We start from the raw sequence: 24,599 nt of genomic DNA on the forward strand, positions 1-24,599 counted from the left end.
AAGATACATACAGAGCTCATAATTTCCCATAGAATTACTTTTACAGAGATTCCCCAAATAAATCACACACACAAGACGACACTAGATTTAAACAAGCCCTGAAATATAAATAATCATAGCACAGTTCAGTGATGACTATCATTCAGAAACAGTAGGTGGTCTACATTAGTGTCACAGGAAAGACTGAATAATCAAGGTAGGACACTAGAGGAGGAAGATCTTGAAGGCTGAGTAAGTCCATCTACATAGCAGACTGTCTTCCACACACTTGTGTATATGTTCAAGGTTAAGTTCTGCCATCTGTAATTTCCAGGGTGTCTGATTAGCACTAACCACAGACAGAAATAGGTCAGTCCTCTGTGCTTTTACCAGAATTTTTGCACACAATTAGGGGACGTCAACACTTACAAAAAGCCTGTGAAGGCATCTCTCTCGCTACACTTGACTAGTTATTGGCCAATCCTGTGAAGCCATACACTCAACTTGTTGACATTAGTCCATCTGTCTGTAACAACTAACTATTAAACACATCTGATCAATTCCAAAATTTCAGGGAATTTTCTAGGCATTAGTGGCCAGAATCCTACTGATTTTGGGAAAATCAGAAAGCCAAAAGGGAGACAAATAACGGGGATGCATTGAGCCCCTGCCATCTATTTCGCATAGCCACAGCTTCAACACCACTGCAATTGTCTACAGATCAAACTGGTTGCCAGCAACCATAAAAAAAAACAAAAACAAAAAACTTTCAGCATGACAGTACATTATCTCATCTCTGCTCATCCGCCCCAAAGAGTTTAATATACTGACACCCTCAATGACTTATTCCCAGATAAATAATAATGGTGGTGGGGAAGGGAGGAAAAATGGGGGCATGCACACAGCCCTTGGGATGGGGGGGGCAGAGGGAGGGAAGAGAACGATGGCCCCCCAATGTGACAAAGGCACACAGAACTTTTAATTGGGTGAAAAATCGGGGCCCTGGCACAGAGGGGCAGACAGAGCTGCTGGCATGTGGGAAGTGGGAACAGGGTACACGCAGGAGCCCTGGCCCAGAGAATGGGGCACATCCAGAGCCCCAGGCATGGTGGAGGTGCTGCAGGGAGTCCCTAAAACAGAAGAGGATGGAAGGGTCACACAGAGCTCATGGGGGCAATGGAGGAATGCAAGGAGGCCCTGGTGTATGCAGTGAGCTCAGCCTAGACAAGCTACGAAATGTGCGAGCCCTTCAGTAGCTAAAGACATGAAAATTCCTCAGCTGTGTGCATTTTGTGCATCTACATAACTGTTGGCACAACTAGCTACTTCTCGTCTAGTGAAGAATGGTTTTCAGGATAATATACTATCTACCGGTTGTCTTTACTTGAGGCACTAGTTGATATCTGCTGGCTATATTCATTTTACACATACTGGGCCAGAACTTCCAATCCAGGAAAAAACTCTTCTCAGTGCAACACTGGAATAGGTGAGGCAAAGGCAGTTTTAAGACACCTTTATACTCTTTCAACCCTGGGCCAGCTCAGACCCAGGCAAGCCCTTTCATGAAAATTAGAACAGCTATTGCAATGCTGTAACTTATGCCTAGTTAGTCAAAATGCTGTTCTGGCAGTTGGAGATCACTGAAATAGAGGGATGCCCCGTACCCTGTGAATCTCCTGAGGTGGCATAGAACCAGCACACCTTTCATGGTGTATTTGATCATTTATTTCTTATTTTCCTGTTCTGGATATGTTGGTGCCTGTCTATTGGTACAACCGTTAAAAGTCATATCGGATTATAGAGTTTTACAGCTAGTTAAAACTTGAGATATTTTAGTTTCCTGCAAAAAGTGGGACAGGATTCTACTGTTAATCAGGTTTTAAAAAACAAAAATTAAATCATCAGGACTCGGTGAAAAAGTTTAGTAAAGCAAGTCCATTTATTGAGCCTCTAATAGGTCTCTGTTTAATTGCAACAAAAGTCACTTCGCAACACACAAAATAAATACAGGACACAATTATGATAAGGCTCCTTTCTATATGGATACTCTTGGGAGCATGGGTTAGAAAGACTAAAATCCCGTGTAGTAGACAGACTGCATGCCTAAAGTCTGATTCCTAGAAAAGGTTTCTAGGACCAGTCAAGCTACCCAAAAGGTTCCCTTAAAAGAAACATCTTACGTACAACACTACATTTAGAAATTGAATGATCTATTGGAGGAAGAAAGTAAGGCAGGAAGGTTTTGTATTTACACAAAGAGCATGCAATTCAAGTCATCAAATGGACATTCACTTTACATTTAGAGTTTATACCATTAGCATGGGTGAGGAACTAAACTAGACAGTTCTCAATTTTAAAAAGGTTCTATGGTGCCTACCATAATTGGATCTTATAGCTGCAGACATCTGAAGGCTAAGAGCAACAACGAGGTATGGAAACTGTCCCAACGTATGTTTGACAGAGATCATTTTAATATTGCACATTTCCATTAATTGAAGACAAGGGTTTAACTGAATGGAGACAGTTTGGTTTTTAGCCTCTCCATTCTTGTTGGAAGCAGACCGACCATTTCTTTACTGAGTTCTAGTTCCGTTTCTATGGCCTGGACAGCTTCTGGATGCTTCTCACAATAGTCTACTAGAAATGTGTAATATTCCAATGAGGTCTGCATATTCTCCAACTGTTTCTTGCCATCAGAAGTAATAAGCTTGCCATATAATCGTGCAATGTGAAATTTGGCCACCATTGCAGGGCGAAGAACATCATCCTCGAGTTTTTCAGGAAATATCTTATCTGGGTTCCTCAAAGAATCTAAAAAGAGTTCATAGTACTTGACTGCTAACTGAGCCAGAGAATTAATTTTTTTTATAGTATGTGAGTCAAGTTCCTCTAGCCTGTTACCAATAGCTACCTTTAAATCCATCATCTCATAATAGGTGTCCGCTAATTCAAACTGAAGCTGCCTACTGATCAGCAGGTAATACTGTGGATTCAAATCCACGTACATGGGCTCCAGCATATCTATTCTACGCTTGTGCATCTTGCAGCGTCTCTCATAATCTTCTTCAAAGAAAGCAAGCACCTTAAACAAGGCACTGTGGTCTTGAACAATTTCAATATGGTCAGTAACATAGCCATCAAACTGAAAGAACTCTTTTGCTTCGTGAACATAATTCTGACCCACTAGGAAGACTTCTCTGGCTTCTTGAAAATCTAAAGGACATATACAGCTCACTTTCTCTTCTGTGGCTAATATAGAGTCACACAGATCACTAATTCCAAAGAGAACAGCTTTCTTTCTGCCCTTCTCTTTTTCATCTTCCTCTTTTTTCCTTTGGGCTTTAAGCTCTGATTGCCTGTCTGGATCCAACTCTCCGATGTTATCCTAAAAATGACAGAGCATGTTAGTTTAAAATGCATGTGGCTACAGAGAATAATATGCATTGAAGCTGCTTTTAATTACAGTCCTCAATGCAAACAGAAGTTTGCAGCAGCAAGACAAGAGAATGGGCATGCTAGCATATTAAAACTTATGCTCACTAAACAAAAATTATGATCTTACCTCCGTAGTGCATGAGATTTATTTACCATAGATATTTTAGAAGTATATCTCCACCCCACGGGGTTTTTGTATCCAGACAGACATTGGAGCTGGAGCCCTTTAAGGCCTCAATTCAAAGTACTTTCAGCACCTTCTTAATAGGCACTGTATAGTCCCATTGGAAGCCAATGGAACTATTTGAATGCTTAAGTGCTGAATAAGGATCACATTGCCCACATGCTTACATTTCATCCTTGTCTGCAATACTATGGCCTGGTCTACACTGGGGAGGGGGAAGGGGAATTGAGCTAAGATACGCAATTTCAGCTACAAGAATAGTGTAGCTGAAGTCGACGTCTCTTAGATTGAATTAAAAATACTTTGCGTCCTCGTGGCGCTGGATCGACGGCCACGGCTCCCCGTTGACTTTGCTTCTGCCTCTCACGCTGCTGGAGTTCAGCAGTCAATGTGATAAATCGATCCCCGATCATTCTCCCATCTACACTACACGCAATAAAATCGATCCCCGATAGATCGATCGCTACCTGCCGATCCGGCAGGTAGTGCAGACATACAAAAAGTTTTGTCAGCAAAAGTTATGCCGCTTTAATTAAAGCACTTTAAATAAAACCACTGTTGCATGTCCACACTAGCTTATGTCGGCAGAGCGCATCCACACTAACAGCTCTTGCATCGACAGAGAGCAGTGCACAGTGGGTAGCTATCCCACAGTGCAATTGGCTGCACGGTGCTTTGGGAAGGGTCTGCAATGACTCATGGGGCAGGTACAGCATCACACAATACATGTTTCTCAATCCCATTGTTCCAGGGGCATCCTAATAGACTGTCAGATACTTTTTCAACTGAAGTGTGGGGGGAGGGAGAGGAGAGTGGTGTGTCTGGGGCGGGAGAGTCAGCAGGCTGACCGACCTATCCTGAGACAGGTGGGGAGGAAGGGAGAAACACTTCTTCCACGTCAGCCCCCGGCTCTGCTCGGCACAGTAGTCTCTCCCGAAGCAGCCCACTCTGCCTGCCTTGTGGTTCTGTGATTCCCTCTGAGTTCTCCCACAGCCTCCGTAGCTGCTGGGAGCAGCATCCTGAGCAGCTCTGTGAGCTCTACATGCTGAAGGAATGTCAAAGCAGCACAGCTGTCCCTTTCCCCCATCCTTGCTCCCCAGCAGCAGTCTGCCTGACAGGGTGTTCCTAGTGCAGGGCAGACAGAAGCATTCCACGTTAATGATTTGCTCTTTGTTCCCCAAAGGGAGCAGCACATGCCTGCAGGCAGCAGAGATCAAAACACTGAGCAGTCAGGGCAGGCATTGTGATATACTGGTGGAAGCCAGCTATGTGGACAAAACGAACAGCAGTGTTTACACTGTCTCTAACTCTGCCGCAAAAAGCTTTAGTCCTCTTGTTGAAGTGGTTTTGTTTTGTCGGCGAAACACCAGAGTTTCGCCACCAAAAATAGCTTTTTGGTGTGTATGACCTCCCATTTTGTCGGCAAAAGGCAGCTTTTGCCAAACAAAACAAAAACAAAACAAAAACAAAAAACACCCACCTTTGTAGTGCAGACAAGGCCTCAAACAAATACTTGAGTGCTCTGCTGAATTAAAGCCTAAGAATGAGACTTGGTGGGCGAAGATCAGGGAGACTTGTAAAGTTGCTATGTTCCATTAATCAACCGGCAGGGCTAAGCAAAGAGCTTGTTTCTGATCCTGTCTCCATACTTATTAGTAACACAACAGCTTTATTCAAGAGTTAGCAGTTTTTAGAACACGTACAGCCTAGAGTTCAAATATTTGTCTTGATTACTGGTTGTGCAACTGTGTATCCTTAATGATTGGTAGTGAAGTTATTCATAAACAAAGTTTTTGTTGATTCTGTTCACAATTGTTTAAAAGTAATTGTTGATTACCTCAAGTGATTTCCGAGCACTCTGCAAAAGAGTCAAGCAGTACTTAATCCAACATCTTGCAATTTCAGCTTTTCTCTGTCGAAGATCCTGTTGGTCTTGTTCTGTTTCATCTGATAAATACACATAACAAATAAAAGCAGTGAAGTATTCCAGATCAAATGTTACATTAAAAGAAAGAATGATCATTTACGTTGATCGGGATATTTTTCTGTCTTTCCCTTTAGTTTTAAGAGTGCAAAGGTTGTAATCCCTAACCCTAGCAGGGTCAGAAGATGGATTGCTATGAATCTATCAAGTATTGCCTTTAAAAATAGTTTAGATATGCAACAGGAAGACCACCTGGGTCTTGGAGTTTTTCCAGAGCATAACAAACAGATTTGTTTTCTGTTCTAAAGTGAGAGCCCATCTGCCCTTCAAAAACAACTATAACAGCAAAGCTGCTCTCTAGCATGATTAACACACTGTTTGCTCTTGCAACAGCCCTAAGAATTATAGTGAAATAGAGTGTGTCAAATTGAGGAAGCAGAGTCCGTGGCCAATCCAAAGTATAGGAACAGGAAGACTTGCTAGCGCACAAACTTACGCTCTCCTCCTCTCCAAGTTCCTCACCACAATCACAATTTGCAACACTGTTGACGTCTGAACACAGGCACCAAAGATTGAATGGACGTTAAAACTGAACTCTCCAATCACCTCTAGGGGAAGGAGACAAATTAGTGGGCCAGTGTGGGGAAGCTTCAACTGCTGACACTGCCATTCTTGTTCTCTGGATACAAAGGATGCTTCAGTCTCCACTGCCGTTAAGTTGGTACCTTTCACAGGCACTACATTCACACTTTGGTTGGGGGGGGGGGGGCGGGAAAGAGTTGGAGAAGGAGAATTCTCAATAGCCTCAAAGTGACCTCCATTTGTTCGTTAGTTTAAGAATCCCTGCACTCTACACAGTGGATGGTTTTGGCTTTGTTTTACTAACAACAGAATTTAGATATGTTCCATTCACATGCTTGCTGGAATCTGTTCTTTAAGCAGATGTTCTTATTAGCAAGTACTAAGGTGAAGTAACTCTAGACTCTTACTGACCAATCCAACCTTTTCTCCTTTAAAAGAGATTTGATGAATTGCAGCCATTTCATATGCAGAAGTGTGACATATCACCGATTAATAAAGCTCCTAGCTTGAAAATCTGAGTGAGTGGAACTTATTCCCATGTTTTAGATCCCAGAATTTTCCATATGATGATTTTCATAGTACAGTGGCTCAGGATATTTAAAAAAAAAAAAAAAAACACTTAAAGAGGAAGGGAGGAGAAAGAATAAACAGGAGGAATTTCCAGCATGCTGTAATAAATATAACTTTGCACTTCTATAGCATCTTCCATCCAATGATCTCAAGTCATCAGCCTCCTCATCTATGTGACAGAAGTGTCATTATTCCTATTTAACAGATGAGAAACTGAGGCACTGGGCGGTTAAGCAATTTGCCCAGTCACGCAGGAAGATTTTGGCGGAGTTGGAAAGAGGACCCTTGTCTCTAAACTCTCAGTCCTGCACTGGAAGTAGAGACCATCACTGCCCATATACTTCTCTGTTATTACGTAATCGTGTTTATTATAGTGACTAAGGGACAGCCAAGAAAAGGGCCCCCACTGTGCTCGATACTGTACAAACACAGAGTAGACAACGGCCCCTGCCCTGAAGAGCATACAATCTAAATAAACCAGACAGACATAGGGTGGACTCCTTGTTGGGTTTTTTAGGGTGGAGGAAAGGGTCTGACACAAGCAGAGTGAACAGCAGCAAACATGTTATAATAGTGGAACTATTTCTTTGAGGGGGAAGGTTTAGTTTGGAGGAGATAAGCAAGACGTTAAGACGTCAAGTGTGGAATGAAGCTCAGGTGAAGAGACTGAGGGTGGGAGTCAATCAGCACAGAGCAGAGGAAGTCCAGTCACAACTGTAGAGTTCTCAATGTCCAAAGATCCCTTCTTTGGTTCCTAACAGATGGAGTCTCCTCTCTGCAACCCACAGGACAGTAGGAGAGATGCAGGCCCCAGAGTGTGAACGTGTGGCCTCCCCTGCACAATTCTAGGTACTGCAAGGTTCTGGGAAGGAAAGGTGGCTCTGGCTGGGTCCCATTTTACCCCTCCCCATCACGGTGCAGCAGTTCCAGCTTTGGCTGCTTCTACTACTGGCTAGAGTCTCTGGGTGGCTTCCCTGGTGAAAGCATACCACATTTCTGACCCCAATGTCATCCTAGTCATCCAGACAGTAACACAATCAAGTGACCATGGCAATCTAGATGTGTGAATTCACAGATGTCAAATATTTCATATTTATTCTAAGATGTCTTGACAGACTTCTACGATTAGCACAACCCAGTTATTTCATCAAGTCTTGGGTTTCCTTATCTAAAATGGCTCTTGCACAGCCTGCCTCCTAAAAATGTAGTTAAATTGGCTAGATGAGATATAATAGGTTTTTGTCCATTTTCAAGTTTCCAAAAAATGTCATAAGTGATGACATTTATACATTGTGCAACTCAGCTGACTGAACTCTGGTTAAAGAAAGCTTGGCTATGTTCCCTTCAGCTGTATTTTACCCCTGAATAACAATGCCAATTGGATTTAGGGGACTACATTCCAATTAGCATGAATCCTTTAAAACTAGCTAACATTCATGCAGCAACAGCAGGTTAGGAGAATCCAAAAATGCAGCCCTTTTGAATGCTAGCACAATCTGCCATGAGTCTAAAGCTCCATTTATCTGAAGCTTTCAGTTGTCCAAGACTTTCAAACACCCAGGGCTGTGCTGCAGATGTGCAAACGAAAACTTACCGTTTTACAAGAAGTAATGGAGAGGTAGGATGTTTCAAGTAACACAGCTATAGTCATGTGACCCTGACCCTCAGAAGTATGGCTGTCTCTTTAGGAGGGTACATTCTTTTCCACTTGATTTTCTTGGATTTAAGAGTTGTTTATTTCATTACACCAATACAAAACTTCGTAAGTACCATCTAATGAGAATGTATCATGTCAAGTGACAAATTGTGGGGTGTTTTACATGGAACTGCTTTTCTGCTGAAGTCTTCATTTTAAGCTTATTCTTAGGAAATGTCTTCTCACATCAGATTCGTTTTAAGAGTTTTCATTTAGGGATTGCTCTAAACAGATTATACACTATTGTAAATGTGAGAGCCATAATTTAAATAAATAAATAAATAAATAAAAATTTAAGGGTGAGAAATTTCCCCCCATACTCCTGAAAATATCTGGGTGGAGATGTTCACATTTTAGACCTGCCCCAGTGTTTTTTCCCCCATCCTCCTGGCAACTTCTAACATCCATCAATTTTACAAAACAACCCACTAAAGTATCACCTGACTCTGGTGAAATTCTTGAATAAGCAGCAATAAGTATCTGAGCTTTTCTCAAGGCGTTTATATGTACCAAATCTTAAGAACTGTTGTGCGTGCAACTTAAAATCTTGGTTTAATAGTAGTATTGGTATAAGGAAAGAATTAATTCTCTTAAAAGGAACGAACTACTATTAGAGCTCTCAACTGATGAGCATAAGAGCATTTAACATCCATACTAACAATGCTTATTCAAAGCTACTTGATTGAAGCTAACTACCATTAAAACAAAAACCTTACTGTCCTCTGAAGAAGGAACCTGTCCAGCTTGGCTAAAGATGACATTGGCAGCTGCTAAACAGTGTCGAGACTCCATAAAGCATTGCTGTGGGGGAGAGAAAGAGCAGTGTTCCATCATAGGTACAAAACAGCCAATGAGCTGCTACTTTAGACTTAAACTAAGTCCTTCAATTTGTATAGTTAGGACATGTGAAGATGGCGAAATTGCAGAATTGAGAGGTCCAGGGGCATTTTCCTTTGGACACTAGAAAACCATAGGTGTAATACTGTACAATTTAAAAGGAAAGATGATTTTACACATCTACTATGGAATATAGCACCTTCCCACCAAGTATCCCATCTCAACCAACAACCCCCACAGAGGTAGTCACTGCCTTTTATAGCAGGACTGAAGCACGAACATTATAAATTCTTTCCATGCTGCTCTGACCTATGCTACTGTCACTTCCTGAGGTCTGTGGTAAACACTGTGTTGTAAAGCATAACACAGCCCTGAGCTGAACATAAACTGAGTATACATTATGAGTTAGATTCTGATTCCCTTACTCACATTGAGTAGTACTTTACTTGATGGTTAATTCCTTCAATTTATCTCCTCAAAAGGTACAGGAGTGACAAGTTACTACTGAAACTCTATCCTTAACTGAGTGGTATTGCAGAAGTCTCCAAAGCACCAAACTGTTTTACAGAACACATGAGAATTTGAGTTGTCTGGAGTATGAAAGGTCTCAAAAACAGAAGTACTTCACAAAGCAGTGAGTTGTTTAGTGACAGTGCAGAGACTTTAGAGGCAAACAGCATCCATTACATGATTAGTTCTAGTGCTCTCACAACCTTCAACAAATTTTGTGCACATGCTAAAATATCCAAGAACAATTAATTAAGACTCAAACCTGCATTTTTTTGCTTTGGTTAGATAAAAAACTAAGTACTAGTAGTAGGTAATTTAAAAATAATTATATTTCCCCTTATGTTTCACCTTTAAAAAAAACCTCAAGCACCACATCACAAACCACCGTCATTATTATTAATTATTTGCACTACTGTGCCACCTTGTACTTTAGTTCTTAAGTTTACCCCCTGCTCACTTTCAGCAACATGCTACCATGGGAAGTGGAACCACTGCACTCCCTTAAGACAGATGTTTGACATCTGAGGACTATGTGTGTTTAAAGGAGGGCATTTTAAAATCCAACAGGCGCCATATCACGATGAGCTTCTGAAACAGCAACTCAAACTTTGTAGTTACTTTTTATGATTGCAGATTAATAAGTCAGAACCATAGCAGAGAACATTTAAATGGTTACCTTAGTGAGATAATATTGTGACAAGGTAGCAGCATTCAGAGCCCATTCTACTGGATAGTAGCCGCTGTACTCAAGCTGTCGTTTAAGGGTGGTATGGCAATACTGGGCAGCCTTTTCAATCATTTCCAGGTGTTGGTAGACTTGGGCCAGATAATATAATGTATGGGTATAGGCCTTTTCAAATCTGGGAAGACAATTTGGGTCTTACTTTAGATTTATTTGTTTTTAAAAACAGCCATCACACACTCATTTCAAATGTATGCTCTAGTCAGCACCCACCTTTTTGATCTCTCTTGATCTGTAAGTTTTTCTTCTTCAGCCATGAAGTGTTCTTTGGGATCAAGGGGAGGGTTCCCATTCTGAAAAAGAATAAGCAGTATATCCAACACACAACCTATACCTTATTTGGTGATATTGTGCTCCCTCTGCTGGTTGCAGTGTGAAACACACACTGCAAGACCATAAAGACCGGTGAGCATTTATTTGCAGTTTTTCAATCCCAAATTCAACATGAGACTGTTGATTTTCCACAGAACTTCTGAATGTTACATTTAATGTGATTTCCTGAAGTCCATGAGATGTTTTTAGAAAAAAGGCAAACAGTATGCCTCACTTTTTCTACTGTGTTATAAAACTGCTTCTCTCATATACAACTACTATATATATTTTTTTAGAATATTACATTGCGACAAACTAATTTACTCTGGATTCCTACTGATTTCATGAAGTTATTAAATATATGTCTACAAATATCAAAGAATTCATTTATCAAGATACACCACCAGCACACATATACAAGTATCCTTCACAATATTTCCTGCAGTATAGGCATAGAAAATGCCTAGCAGACCCTAGAGGTCTGATCCTGCTAGCATTTACGCATGTGAGTAGCTTTAATCAGGAGCAGTCACACAGAAGTCAATGAACTACTCTGTGAGAGCAATGTCACTCATGTGCGAAAGCATAACATTGTTCATGGGGAGTGAACCTGTAATCCCTCCAGGGACAATCTCTTCATCTAAGGCCAGCCCGCACACTGTTTTTGAAATGGTAATTTTTTTTATTTATTTTTTTTAAATCAAAATAGTTATACTGGTACAAGTCATGGTATGGAAGCACTTATATTGGTATAAGGGTGCCTTATTCCAATATATCTTGTTCCCCTTCCCATATGGGAAAAAGCTACACTGGTCTAAAGCACCTTTATGTCGATATTGTGTCCAAACTAGAGGAGGTTTATCACCTTATATTATACCAGTATACTTAAAGCAGTACAGCACTTGTGTTTAGAGAAGCCTTAGAATTATGAGTCTCTACTGCTTAAGCTATAGCACATCAGCCTGTTAACATGGAGGCAATAGACTCAAAAAAATCTCTGTATGTGGTCTAGCCACTAGAAGGGAATAAAAGCACACACTGTGTTAGTTGGGTTACACACTCCCTGGGGCCCAGGAAAGCTTGAGGTCCACAGCATATCAAATCCCCATATAGCATGCCATTTCTAACAAGGTGCAGTTCACAGCATTTGCTATTTCAGGTCCCTACTGTCATCTATACAAGAACAAGGAAGAGGCAAAGAGTGAAAGGATACCACACAAATCTAGCTGCATGACCACAGATAAAATGAAATTCATTTTAAAGAAAAACTCCATTGATGTATCAATTTCAGTTTATTAGGTTCAGAGAACAACAAAACATTCATTCCAAAGAGACACCATGCTTCCTGAAGAGACTGAACCAAAGAGGAAATCATCTCTCTTCCACTGGTTTTCAAAGGGGGAAGTCATAGCTTTGAGTACTGATTTAGATGGATTTAAACACATATTTAGGATGTGTGGAAGTAAATGTAGTTCTGTTCTACATTAACTAGTTTTTGTTCACTCTCTTTATGGAGATGATTTCTGGGGTTTATGGTCCTGTATACAGCATCTTGCCATTGTGTCCATTCCACCTTGCTGTAAGACAGCTGTCAGACACAGTTATAGCTAGCACAATTAGGCCAGACCCGTGCCAACACACTTTATGGCACAACTTTGTCCGTCTGCATCTAACTTGCTTCATAGCTATGTGCCTGCTTTTTATGAAAATTCTGTACACCTACCCAATAGCGCCTCAATTGCTGGTGGCATGGGCGGAGGACTGTGGATATTTTTCCAAGATGGCTTCCTCATATCACTTACCATTCTGGAAGTTTTTAAGCATGCCAATATATTAGGCAGTCACGTGTTACATGACATTATGAGCATTTTCAACACTGGGGTCAGTTTAGTAGTGCAACTTTCTGTCCTAGTGTACTTAGTAGTTTACAAGCTTATTGCTTGATCACTTCAAAAATGAACAGCAGATAAATGTTCCTATAATAACAGTACTTAGCTCTACATGGATTTTTCATCCATCTCTCTCAAGGGAGGATAAATATCACTACCCTCCTGTTACAGGTGAGGAAACTGAAACACAGAGGCAAAAAGACTTACCGAAGGTCTCCACAACTCAGTGGAAGAGCTGGAACTAGAACCCAAATCTCCAGATGCAAAGCTCAGTACCTTATTTGTTGGACCACATGGTCTCTGCCAAGCTAAGAGAATAATGTCAAAAGGCAGGAACTTCTGTAACAAGCTTTGTCTGTCTACATTCTCAAGACATGAGGCAGAGGGAATCTGGATCAAGCTCATGAGATTAATATAAAACAGGATTGACACATTCAAGTCATTCTGTTCTTTACACTTAGAATAAAACTGAAGATGTGGCCAGAATGGAACTCTCTCTGTGGCAATCCACCTCCCTTTGCCTCCTGGAGAGACTCTGCAGAGAAAGATGGATCAGCTCAGAGAAACACTTCATGAGAAGTGGGGTAGAGGCTGGGAGAGGGAGTAATATAGCTACCTTTTCCCCCCACAAATGGTGGGGGGGGAGGGGCGCACAGCACAACAGGCTTGTGCCTTTACCTGCTTCTTTATTAAAAGAACTCTGATATAGATTTTATTTATTTATTTATTTTCTGCTGGTCTTTAATTCAGGTTCTGTCTAGCCTGGAAAAGGATAATGATTGAAGAACTAATGAAGTGATAACATCACAAGAGTGCTAAAGCTAAATAACCCAGGAAAGGATTTTTAAGAGTCAAATTTGTTTTTAAATGCTTTTTTTGTTTGGTTACATTTGTTTAGTATCAATAACTAATTAACTTTTTTTAAATAAAAAGTATTTATTGAAGATTCCCACCAGTTCAGCTGAGGTGCAAGAGCTCATAATACGTTCCCTCATAGACTCTCAAGTTCTTCAGCAAACTCCAGTAGATGGTGACATTTCTGAAGTTTAAAAAGTTACAGGGCTACCTGCACTGGCTCTTTTCCCTTTCCGGTCTCTGAGTGCACTCTTCACATCTCAGGCCTCGTACCTTTACCTATGCTGGATGGAGTTCCATGATTCTCCCGCTTTTAAACCAGGCCCCAGGCTACAGTACCCTTTGAATCAACCATGATAAGCGAGCAGGTCCAACTGGTCTCAGCACCTGTGGTTCTTCTCTTTGGGAGTCTGATCAGTGATGTAAATAGCAACCAAAGCATTGTTTATTTTGCTGTAGGAACAAAGCATTTTAAGACAGATGCGTGTAGAGTGTTTGTTATCTTACTTAAAAAGCCCTACCATCCTGTGACAGTGACCTAGGCAGGCCTAGCTTCTTCAGACATCCCAGCAGGGTTCTCATGTCTCTGTCTCACTCCTCTGAATAATTATTTCTCCTTGTGAGAGAGGGATCCCTTTTAATCCTGCCAAGTCTCCTTTGCTCTTGTGAGTTTCTGGGCTTTTTCCCTTATTGGCTAAAACTAGTTAAGCTGTCTGAAGCCAGGATACAGAATCTTAAAACTCCAATTCTGTCACAAGAAACTTGAAAGCTTTCAAATCATTTTTACACCTCATAAAGCAGCAAAAAGTGAATAAACTTGATTTAAAAAGTTCTTTGTATGTTATATTTAATATTTAAATCTCAGACCCTACCAATCAGGCAGTAAATCCACAACTGCACAGATCTTCTCAAATTTTAAATGCATGTTAAAACTAACCCCACAAAACAATCTTCCCAAACTATTATTCCATCTCAATTCAGTCTTTTCAGAGAAACATTGGAAGCACTCCATGGAGTTAAAGAAAAGAAAGACAGCAATCCAGTTTCTAACATTAGGGACAGAACCAACATATGCTTCAGGATCATGCTTATGGTCAAAAGCTTGAATTACTCCTGGGGTAATTCTGCACGACTGCTCCACTGAACTGCCTGCACCCAGATTGTCCCACACAGAACCCTCTCACCACACATCTGGATGCCCCCACACTGAGCCCCTTCACACTTGAATCCTGCCTGGCTGAGCCTGCTGCCCCACACCTGGTGGGCCTAGCACAGAGGAGCAGGACCCCAGGGTGTTTCTGGGACAGGTCCAGACCTTGTGCTGTGTCAGGATTGGGTATACCCTCACCGCTGAGTTTGTATCCCGGGGGTGGGGAGGCTACAGAGTGATCTCCCAGCTTTGTGCAGCGAATGGTCTGTGCTCCCCACTGCCCTGCTGGAGCCTCCACATTTATTGACAAATAAAACTTGCAGAATTTTAATTTTTTTGGCGCAGAATGCCCTCAGGAGTATTGAATACAGGTAGTAATGTACACAGCATCAATGCCAGAAATGAGTGTCAGGTATTAACTAGGAGACATTTTAAAAAAAGTTCAGCCCTCACAAAGACAGAGGCCAAAAATCTGTAAATGCTAAACTGTAATTGGAGGGATTTCCCCACCTCCCAATGCATTGAATTGCAGTGTACTACGGCAGCGCTTTAACATTGCTAGTGAAGACATGCCCTTAGATTGGTCATTAACAAGACTGCCTGAGACACACAAGAACCTTTCTGAAAGCTAAAATGCATGCAGCATTATAAACTGTCAGAGCAAACAGATGCAGACAGTTCAGAAGTATTTAAGATTAACACTTTTCCTTGTTAACTAAAAGGAATGATTTGAAGTCTCTCATGGCTTTGCAGTACTATCAGTATGAAGTTAAGTAGAGTTAGTGGAAGCTAGATTCCATCTGGTTTTAATTCTGGCTAAAAATCTTCCAACATTGTATATTTTACTTATTTTAGTATTTAAGCAGAGTTCATTTGCTGATTATTAAACCAGCATTGAAACGATCACGAATCACAGATCTCAGTTCCTCATAGTGCTAGCAACACACATTATGTCACTTTTCAGAAGCACAGTAGCTACCAGTGGGAAGCTCAGAAATTCATGCCTCACGAAGATGTTTTTCAGAAAAAAAATATTCATATGTATACAATATGTATACTTAATAAGAAATGCCTCAGCATGTGAAGGCTTAAAAATGATGTTCTTCTGCCAGATGCAGTCTTCACGACAAGGACCATCTTTTGCCATCTACAGCACTCAGCATAATCCCCAGTGCTGACTGGCATCTCTAGGTGCTACCATAACACAAATAAATAATAGTGCAGTGCATGTATAAAATAAGCTCTGTTAACAGTACCTCTTTCATGTACTGATTATACAACGCTTCTGCAGATTCCAAGTAAGTCTGTGCTGTTTTAATTTCACCTCTTTCAGACCACAGGATACCCAAATTGTTCTATAAATGTAAAAGGAAGAAAGAAAAGTTATTTTCCAGTATTTCTCATTCCCAACAACAAAGTTCTCTAAACACAACCAAACTCCACCCCAACACACACACAACCTATTTGAGTCAATGGGAGTTACATGCCTTTTTCGCCAAAGGCAGTACCTGGCCCATAGTTTTTACCTTGAGTTGTTTAAAGATGCCTTATCACACTATAGCAAACATGAAAATAAAGACCCAAACATACATATACAGAAAATTACATGTTTTTCTTCTTATTTCAGGTGTGTGTTTAAACAGATGCACACTCTCTCTCATAGTTCTATTTCTGATTCACCCTGCAATTAAGTCATAGCATCAGTGTTGTCATAAAAATGACCAGGAAGTTAGAAATTCAGTATTATGACTTCAAAGCTGGATTAAAATTAGGATGAGAAGTTGAGCTAGGAAAGAGTAGATGATGTTTAAATAAGTATCTTCACTAATATACAAAGGTGGCAAGAAAAATTAAGAAGTGGAAGTTAAGGGATGGGTATTTTAGACCTAAAACATGATAATTCGCATGGCAACATTTCTTACATTGCTTCTGGAGGCACTCCAATTTCAAAGAGTTTCTCCAAGTGTATCGTTAAGGATTTAGCATTCACAAACATTCCAAGTTGGACACATATTAATTTAGTTTCTATATTTGCTCATTTGAAAAGGCAAGTCTTAATATATAACTAAAGAGGGGTAAAAGTGGAATTCTATCAAGTTGCCTCTGCAGCTGGCCCACCCAAGTAAGCCTTTTTTTGGGGGGGGGGGGGCACCAGACTTGTGTGGTGCTCATGAAGAGAAATGCTGTGTCCATGGGACTTGATGTACAGTGTAACAGGCAAAATCAGTCATCAATCATCTCCTCTGGTACTATACAGAAGAGCACAAATCAGAGACAGGGCCACAGGAATTGACCTGATAAAAGGAACTCCGTACCAGTGCTTACACAATAGAGTCAGTACAAAGAAAGCATATAAAGCACTTCACAGAACTGGCCTCTTTTTTTTGGATTATTGCTTGTACTGCAGTATTTATGTTGCCTTCCTTTAAATGTTCAAGGTTTGTTACAGCCTGTGAGACTGAAGCTTAGGCCCAAAATCCCAGTTAGACACCATGATTTCTAGTTGTGTTATTTTGCATACATTGTCCAATGCTAGGAACAAGAGCATCATCGGGCAACAGAACTTCTAATAGCATTGGAAACAGCTCTGGATACAGCAAAAGAGAGGTCTGAAATAGCAGGAAAATGACAGTGTATCCAGAAGATAGCATTTGTCTGTTACAAACAAGCACCATTTACAAAAGTCAATTCAGAGGCAGAGCTGAATCCTTGGCCTAAGGCAACAAAAATTAAACTCTGGCATGATGTAAACTTGTATAGTTGCAACCCTTTTAATTACTGGTGGGACACTAACCCATTTTGAATGGTTTCTGAATAAGCCTGTAACTTTTAACTGACAGGTTTATAGTGATGAATATGAGCCCTACCCAAGTTGTCACACTGGAAGGCAGTGATCACACACAAATGCAACGTTGAAAATTTCAGGTAACCCACAAGTAGTCATTTTTTCTGATTGGTATGTAGAGTCTCTCCACTATTGGTATGTAGAGTCTTCCCTATTATGGGGTGGCCAACCTGTGGCTCTGGAGCCGCATACAGCTCTTCAGAAGTTAATATGCGGCTCCTTACCTAGGCACCGATTCCAGGGCTGGAGCTATAGATGCTAACTTTCCAATGTGCTGGGGGTATTCACTGCTCTGCCCCAAGCTCTGCCCCCACTCTACAAGATGTTTTTAAGGTCAGGCTTGACAAAGCCCTGGCTGGGATGATTTAGTTGCAGCTTGGTCCTGCTTTGAGCAGGGGCTTGGACTAGATGACCTCCTGAGGTCCCTTCCAAACCTGAAAGTCTATGATTCTATGATCTGTTCCCCAAGGCCCCTGTCCCTTCCCCAGAGCCTGTCATGCCCTCAGTCCTCGCCCCTCCCCCACATAGCCTCCTGCTCAAGGGGAAACAGCTGATTGGAGGAGATGGGGAGGCACTGGGGAGCAGATGGGGGGTTGATGATATATTACTGGGGCTCGATGATATATTACTGGGGCTCTTTGGCAACGTACATTGGTAAATTCAGCTCCTTCTCAGACTCAGGTTGGCCACCCCCACCCTATTATAATAATTTTGCAAGGCTTCACAAAGAGACAGTTATTATTAGGTTGCCTGTTATGGTTAGATCAGCCAGCTATCCTAAGGACATCTGAATAGTCGTTATGTTTAAGACCAAGTATGTTACTGCTTCTTTTAGGAGATGTAAAAATTGAGTGAAGACTGGAACATCTACAAGAACGTACATGTATTTGGTAACTATTCTGAAGGGAATATACAGAGGAGAATGAAATTATTGTAAGGAAATTAACAATATTTGCAAAACTCTACTCACTCGGATAGAGTAATAGACCTACAGTATTATATTATCCTAACGTTAAAGAACAGGCAAACAGATTAATTGCAACCATAAATTCTCATCACAATTTTGCAATGCAACTTTACATTTTCAAAGCACTGTTTAAATATTAACTAGCATAGCCCTAAGACTACAGCATTTCAATAGCTCATATCGCCACTTACACTGTGTATGTCATCCTAAGCATCACAAATAAAACAGGCCCAGATCTGGCAAGGTTTATGGTGCTACGCTGCTTCAGGTCAGGAACACCTCAACTCTGCAAATGGGGTATCTGCCCAAACCTACCTCAAGTCCCAAATAGCACGATGCGCCATATCGATTGGAGACGACCCCCCCCCACCTCCAGAATCACACTCCCACCACCCAGAGTCTAGAGCGAGTCCACCCCCTCGTTACCCAGAGGTGCTGGCCGCCGTCCACGGCGAGACAAGTCACCACAGTGGGACCCAGAGGGCAACTCAGTCAAACCCTCGCCCGCCAGGAGAGTCAAGCCAGGGCGCTGCCATCCGCCCACGGGCGCCCGCCCGCCCGCCTTGCGCCGCGGCAGAAGCCCCTCGGCTCGGCTCGGCTCGGCACTGCACGTCCCGGGCGCCCAGGGCGGCGGGCGACCGCTCCCTACCTGGGCCTGGATGTAGAGGGAGACGCAGTCCCGGGAGAGGCGGTGGCGCTCCAGCAGCCGGGTGCACTTCAGCAGGTGCTCCTCGCCGGCAGAGAGCTCCTCGGTCTCGGTGTGATTCACCCCCAGCTCGTACTCCACCACCGCCAGCCGCACGGCCCGCAGCGCCGCCGCCTCCCCCGCGGGGGCGCCCTCGGCCTCGGCCGCCTCCTCCGAGCCCAGCAGCTGCCGGATCTCCTCCAGCAGCTCCCGGGCGCCGTACTTGGAGCGGTAGAGCTCGTTCTCCGGGTCCTTCTTGGACTCCACGTTGGAGAGACTCAGCGAGCTGCGGAACTTCTCACAGAGCGCGGCCCAGCCGGCGGGCGCTGCCATCTTCCTCGCCGGACCCAGCGCCACCCGCAACTGCAACCCACCGCCCGCTCGGCTCGGCGGTTTAGAGCGGACACGTGACACCCAGCGACCAATCAGGACGCCAGAGGTGTCTGCCCTCGACTGTCATGACGCGGTACCCCAACGCCCGGCTCGTACCACACCCCCTCGCCTAGTTCTCAGAGCCGCCGGGGCTCGGTGCCCAACCTCTGCGCGCCTTGGGGGGCGCCTAGCAAAGTGCCACGTGCCAGGGACAGGTGACTAAATAGATGCCAAAGAGGCCTGCATTGTCCCATTTCCACAACCCAGCTCTGCGCACAACACGCCCATGAAGTGCTCTGGGGCACTGGCTCTTAACCTTGCCAGACTTCTCTAGGCGTCTGAGTCTCTCCTGTACTGAAGTTTTACTTCACTTAAAAAACTACTTGCTTACAAGCGCACACAAAAATAAAAGCGTGTCACACATACCCTTTTGGGGGGGAAATGTGCTTACTGTCTCCTTTTTACCATATCATTTAAAAAAATCAATCAATTGGCATATATAGTTACAATTACATTTCAGTGTACAGTATAGCACAGTACAAACAACTAGTATGGTTTGTTTTGCCTCTGCTAGTGCTGTGCTGTTATTTGTCTAGTTTTACAACAGGTTACATATCTAGATGAGTTGATTTACTCCCAAAAGATCTCTCCATACCCCTTGTTGAGAACCACCGCTCTGGGGGAAGGCAGCTGCAGCACTTGCAGGAACACAGGATGTCTGTCAGGTGCCATCGTCCCAGGAATGAATTGCTAACGATTTCCCAGTACTGAGCATCTTCCTTTGCTAGTTGTAAGTTTCACAGAACTAGAAGAGAAGAAGTGCCCATTAACACTGCCTCCCTATTGTTTCTCTCTTAAACCCCAAAGGGCCCATGGGGAAATGCAAGAGCACAGTCCCTTTAAATAATTTTGTTCTGAGGTTCTTAGATCTGGTAATGACAGCCTACAGTTCAACAAGGCAAATATTTTTCTTTTTAATGCATTTTTCTTTATTCTTTGACCTCAGAAAACAATCAGAAAAAATGTCAGAGTAGGCCCAAGCAGCTCTCATTGCAAATTGCACACTTGAACAATATAAAATGAGAAATCTGGAAAATTTAGATTTTATTTTTAATGAGCAAGAGGAAAAAGAACATAAAAACCAAACCGGGTCACAGTTCGGTCCTGTCTACAGCAAGCAGAGCTGAACTGTGTTTAAACCACTAATTAGCACATTACTCGCTGTAACTGGATCTGGCAACATAGTAGTTTTGTTAGCATGGATAGGATATTATTGATAAGGCTGAATTTACCAACTGATATCAAAGTCCTTGTTTCCATGATTTTTAAATGTTTATGATTAATTTTTTATTGTTTCTTTATGAAAATAAGTGAGAAGTACAAAAGGTAAGTCCAGCTGGTATATGTTTCCAAATACTCATACTACACAGGATCTCCAAAAGAATTATGGAATTATACAATTTTACAACTTGTCAAAGCTGTAAGACTGGACAATACTACATACACATAACGTTATGGCAGGGGTAACAGTAATAAAATGAGAAGACATATGTGACCAGGGAGGGAAAGAAAGGACTGGTGGGGGGACAGAGAAGAAGAGTTATGTAGAATGGAGCCTGGCATTCTTTGAGCCATCTCAACATTTTTATCCAAATGTATCTAGAACCAAGGTCCACCTTTCTTTAAATTCACATAATTGCTCTTTATGGTGAGAAGCTATTCTTCCTTTGGATTCTCAGATAGGTCCAAATACCACAGCTCTTATTTTGGGCATAAGCCTACACTTCCATTTTTGTAAAATCACACACTTGGTGATCTCTGCAGCCCTCAAGAACCAAAGTCTTTGTGGCAGAATTAAACCCAGCCTAGCAGGTAAACAACCCAGGATATAATTTTCAGATGACATTCACCTGCTGAAGTTGAGCAGTTTAAACTCTTACATCCACCTCTTTCCACAGCTGCCTGACTCCAGACAGTCCCATAGTACATGCATCAGAGTACCTTTTTCTTTGTTACAAGACCAACAGACTTCAGAGGATAAGACCTTGCTCTTTTTCAACCGCTGTGGCATCCAATGCATTTTGAATAAAAATCTTTTCTTGTATCCAGCAGAGCCTGAGATCCACAAAAGCATTTTTAACATTACATAATATGCTCTACCACTGGCATTCTTTTAAGGGCTGTAATAAATCCCCTTCCCAGACTTTCACAAAACTTCAGACAGGGGTGGGCAAACTTTTTGGCCCAAGGGCCACATCTGGATATGGAAATTGTATGGCAGGCCATGAATAGTCACAAAATTGGGGTTGGGGAGTGGGATGGGGTGAGAGCGCTAGCTGAAGGTGCTGGTTAAACAGGTTCTGGCCAAGCCCCCATTAGACCAGCTCTGATTAAGGAGTATTATAATTAGTACTGGCTGGGTGTGGCTTGCCAAAAGGCTTAAGGAAAAACACCTGCAGGCCTTGTTAGCCAGGAGGCTATATAAAGCTGGCAGGAAGCAAGCATAGGAGGAACAGGAAAGGGTTGAGTCAGTGCTTGTAGGTCCTAGCTGGCTGAAGAAGCTAGTTGTTCCCTAGGGAGCTGGCTGGAATGGACTATATATAAACAGTGGTGGGAACTGACACAAAGAATAAAAGAGTACGGGTGCTTGCATATTAAGTGGTCTCCAACTGATTTTTGGAATGGAGCAGTGAAGGGCTCTGTTACAGGTGGGGTTGGGGATGAGGAGTTTGGGGTGTAGGAGGGTGCTCTGGGCTGGGACCAAGGGGTTTAGAGGGTGGGAGGGGCATCAGGATAGGGTGGGGTATGGGGGGTGGGAGGGCTCTGGGGCGGGGATGAGGGGTTTGGGGTGCAGAAGCATGCTCTGAGTTGGGACTGAGGAGTTTGGAGGGTGGGAGGGGGATCAGGGCTGATCTCCCAAAAGCAGCAGCATGTTGTCCCCTCACCCCACCCCCTGGCTCCTACACAGAGCTGTGGCCAGGTGGCTCTGCTGCACACTGCCCCATCTGCAGGTGCTGCCTCTGCAGCTTCCATTGTCTGTGGTTCCTGGCCAATAGGAGCTGTGGGGGCAGTGCATGGAGGGGAGCCCCCTGGCCACGCATCTGCATAGGAGCCCAAGCGGGGGACATGCCACTGCTTCTGGGAGCTGTGTGGAGCAACCCCACTCCCCGGCAGGAGCTCAAGGGCCGGATTAAAACGGCCCACGGGCCAGATGCAACCTGCAGCCATAGTTTGTCCACCCCTGGACTAAGAGTTCTTCTTCATTAACAAAGTATACATAGTGGACACACTCTTGAAGTTTAAGTATCTTTTTTTGTATTTGAAGTTGAGTATTAGCTCTATACCTGGATTTCAAATGTTTGCTCCTGGGGTAACTCCCACAAAGTATTTAGCTTGCACATCTTGAAGGGACTATTCAAATTAAGTGGCTCATCAAGGAACATTTAATTCACAATGGACCATGGGGAACTCCCATCTACACTTAAGGGACTTTTCTGTTCTGACTAATCGAAATCATGCATGGACATGAAACTTGCCCATGTGATTCCAAACTCCATCTCTTACCTGTAATTTTCCACTAGCTGTGCTGAGGGCTTTGTTTGAAACAATGGATTTTCCTCCACATGGCAGAAGCTATAAAAGGTGTTGGAAACATCTCTATTTTGCCTCTTTCCTGCTCAAACCTCTTGACTATGGATTTATACTAATAGGAGCATTCTAACACAGGGACTGAGGACCTTCCAATGATTTGGAAGCAACAGAGACTTGACTTAAGCCAGCAGTTTATTCCATCACTGCTACAAGCCTGAACCAAAAACTTTGCAATTATTGTATGTATTTGATTTCTTTAATCAATTTTAACTCTCACCTTTCTTTCGATAAATAAACCTTTAGATTTTAGATACTAAAAGATTGGCAACCGCATGATTATTGGGTAAGATCTGAGTTATATATTGACCTGGGTGTGTGGCTGGTCCTTTGAGATCAGAAGAACCTTTTATTTGATTAAATTGTTTTTAAAGAACCACTCATCTTTAAGTCTAGTGTTTTTGGTGGTGATACAAGGACTGGAATGCCTAAGGAAGCTGCTTTTCTGACTTGTTAGCCAGTGTGGTGAAACTGAAGTCTGGTATAGCTTATGGGAGAACAAACACCAGTTTTGGGGTGTCTACCCTATTTCTCAGCAATTATTCCTGAATTTGGTATTCTCAGTTGTGACCCACAAATGCCTGGTTACACCTTCAGGCAGCCACCATTGTAGGCACCTTATTTTTCTCCACTGGACAAAAACAGGAACTAAGGAGACCTGTAGGGAGAATTGGCTGTATTAATACATGTTCTGTTTCCACCTGTGTGGACATAAGGGTGTTAGGATGCTGTAACCAGTATGATATCTGTGACACAATAAAAGCATAATAATTATGTGGGTCTAGGAACCCTCCAACTTTCCCATAGGGAGTTGAAGTTTATTAAATGATAGTTATAGGCACTGATCAAGGCTCCATAAAAATAACTCTAGTAAGGTTACTGAATTGTCAAAAATAAGGTGGAGGGATACATACAGGTAGGCCACTGAGAATATAGATGTCCCTAAGCAGAATATTCATTTTTATTGCATTAACCCTCCCCCACAGGCGCAGGGAGAGAGGATGCCACCTGTTTGTATCACTGTGTAAGAGATCACAGGATATACATTTATCTTCACTAGTTTGTTAATCTTTTTGGTACTTTTATAGCTAGACACTTAATAGCATCAATTTGCCTATGGAAATTCCATTGAGAGAAAGCTACGCTACACGCTAACTGGGCAATTTCCAATAGCTCTGATTTTTCCCCAATTAATTTTGTAACCAGATATTGATCTGAATTTTTGACTTAGTGATAAAAGGGCTGGAATTGTGGTTTCTGGCTTGGATGTAAATAAAGGGGCAACATCTGCCAATATCAATTTATACTCCCTGGAAATGAATTGTATGTTTCCAATAGCTTGAGCCCATACAGCTACTGCCTACAGCTCGAGAGCCAAATTAAAATGTAATGGAAACAGTGGGCATCTGTGCGTAGT

General features: G+C 42.4%; 1 protein-coding gene across 1 annotated transcript; it reads right to left on the reverse strand.

The window, feature by feature from the left end:
- Positions 1-1,894: 1,894 nt before the first annotated feature.
- On the reverse strand, positions 1,895-19,598 carry LOC120409543 (kinesin family binding protein). Its single transcript, XM_039547814.1, has 7 exons — positions 19,127-19,598; positions 15,922-16,020; positions 10,673-10,752; positions 10,394-10,577; positions 9,087-9,171; positions 5,436-5,545; positions 1,895-3,364 (listed from the first exon to the last, which is right to left on the reverse strand). Exons 1-7 carry the CDS (start codon positions 19,493-19,495, stop codon positions 2,486-2,488), a joined length of 1,806 nt encoding a protein of 601 aa, XP_039403748.1. The 5' UTR covers positions 19,496-19,598; the 3' UTR covers positions 1,895-2,485.
- Between the last annotated feature and the right edge of the window lie 5,001 nt (positions 19,599-24,599).

Source organism: Mauremys reevesii, linkage group 7 (assembly GCF_016161935.1).
Source record: "Mauremys reevesii isolate NIE-2019 linkage group 7, ASM1616193v1, whole genome shotgun sequence".
NCBI lineage: Eukaryota > Metazoa > Chordata > Testudines > Geoemydidae > Mauremys > Mauremys reevesii.

Excerpts from the sequence above, each read along its gene's own strand:
- LOC120409543 (XM_039547814.1), bottom strand. The coding sequence starts at position 19,495 with ATGGCAGCGCCCGCCGGCTGGGCCGCGCTCTGTGAGAAGTTCCGCAGC. Across the intron at positions 16,021-19,126 it reads CCCTCTACATCCAGGCCCAG|AACAATTTGGGTATCCTGTG; the intron begins GTAGGGAGCGGT and ends TTACATTTATAG. Across the intron at positions 10,753-15,921 it reads ATAATCAGTACATGAAAGAG|AATGGGAACCCTCCCCTTGA; the intron begins GTACTGTTAACA and ends ATTCTTTTTCAG.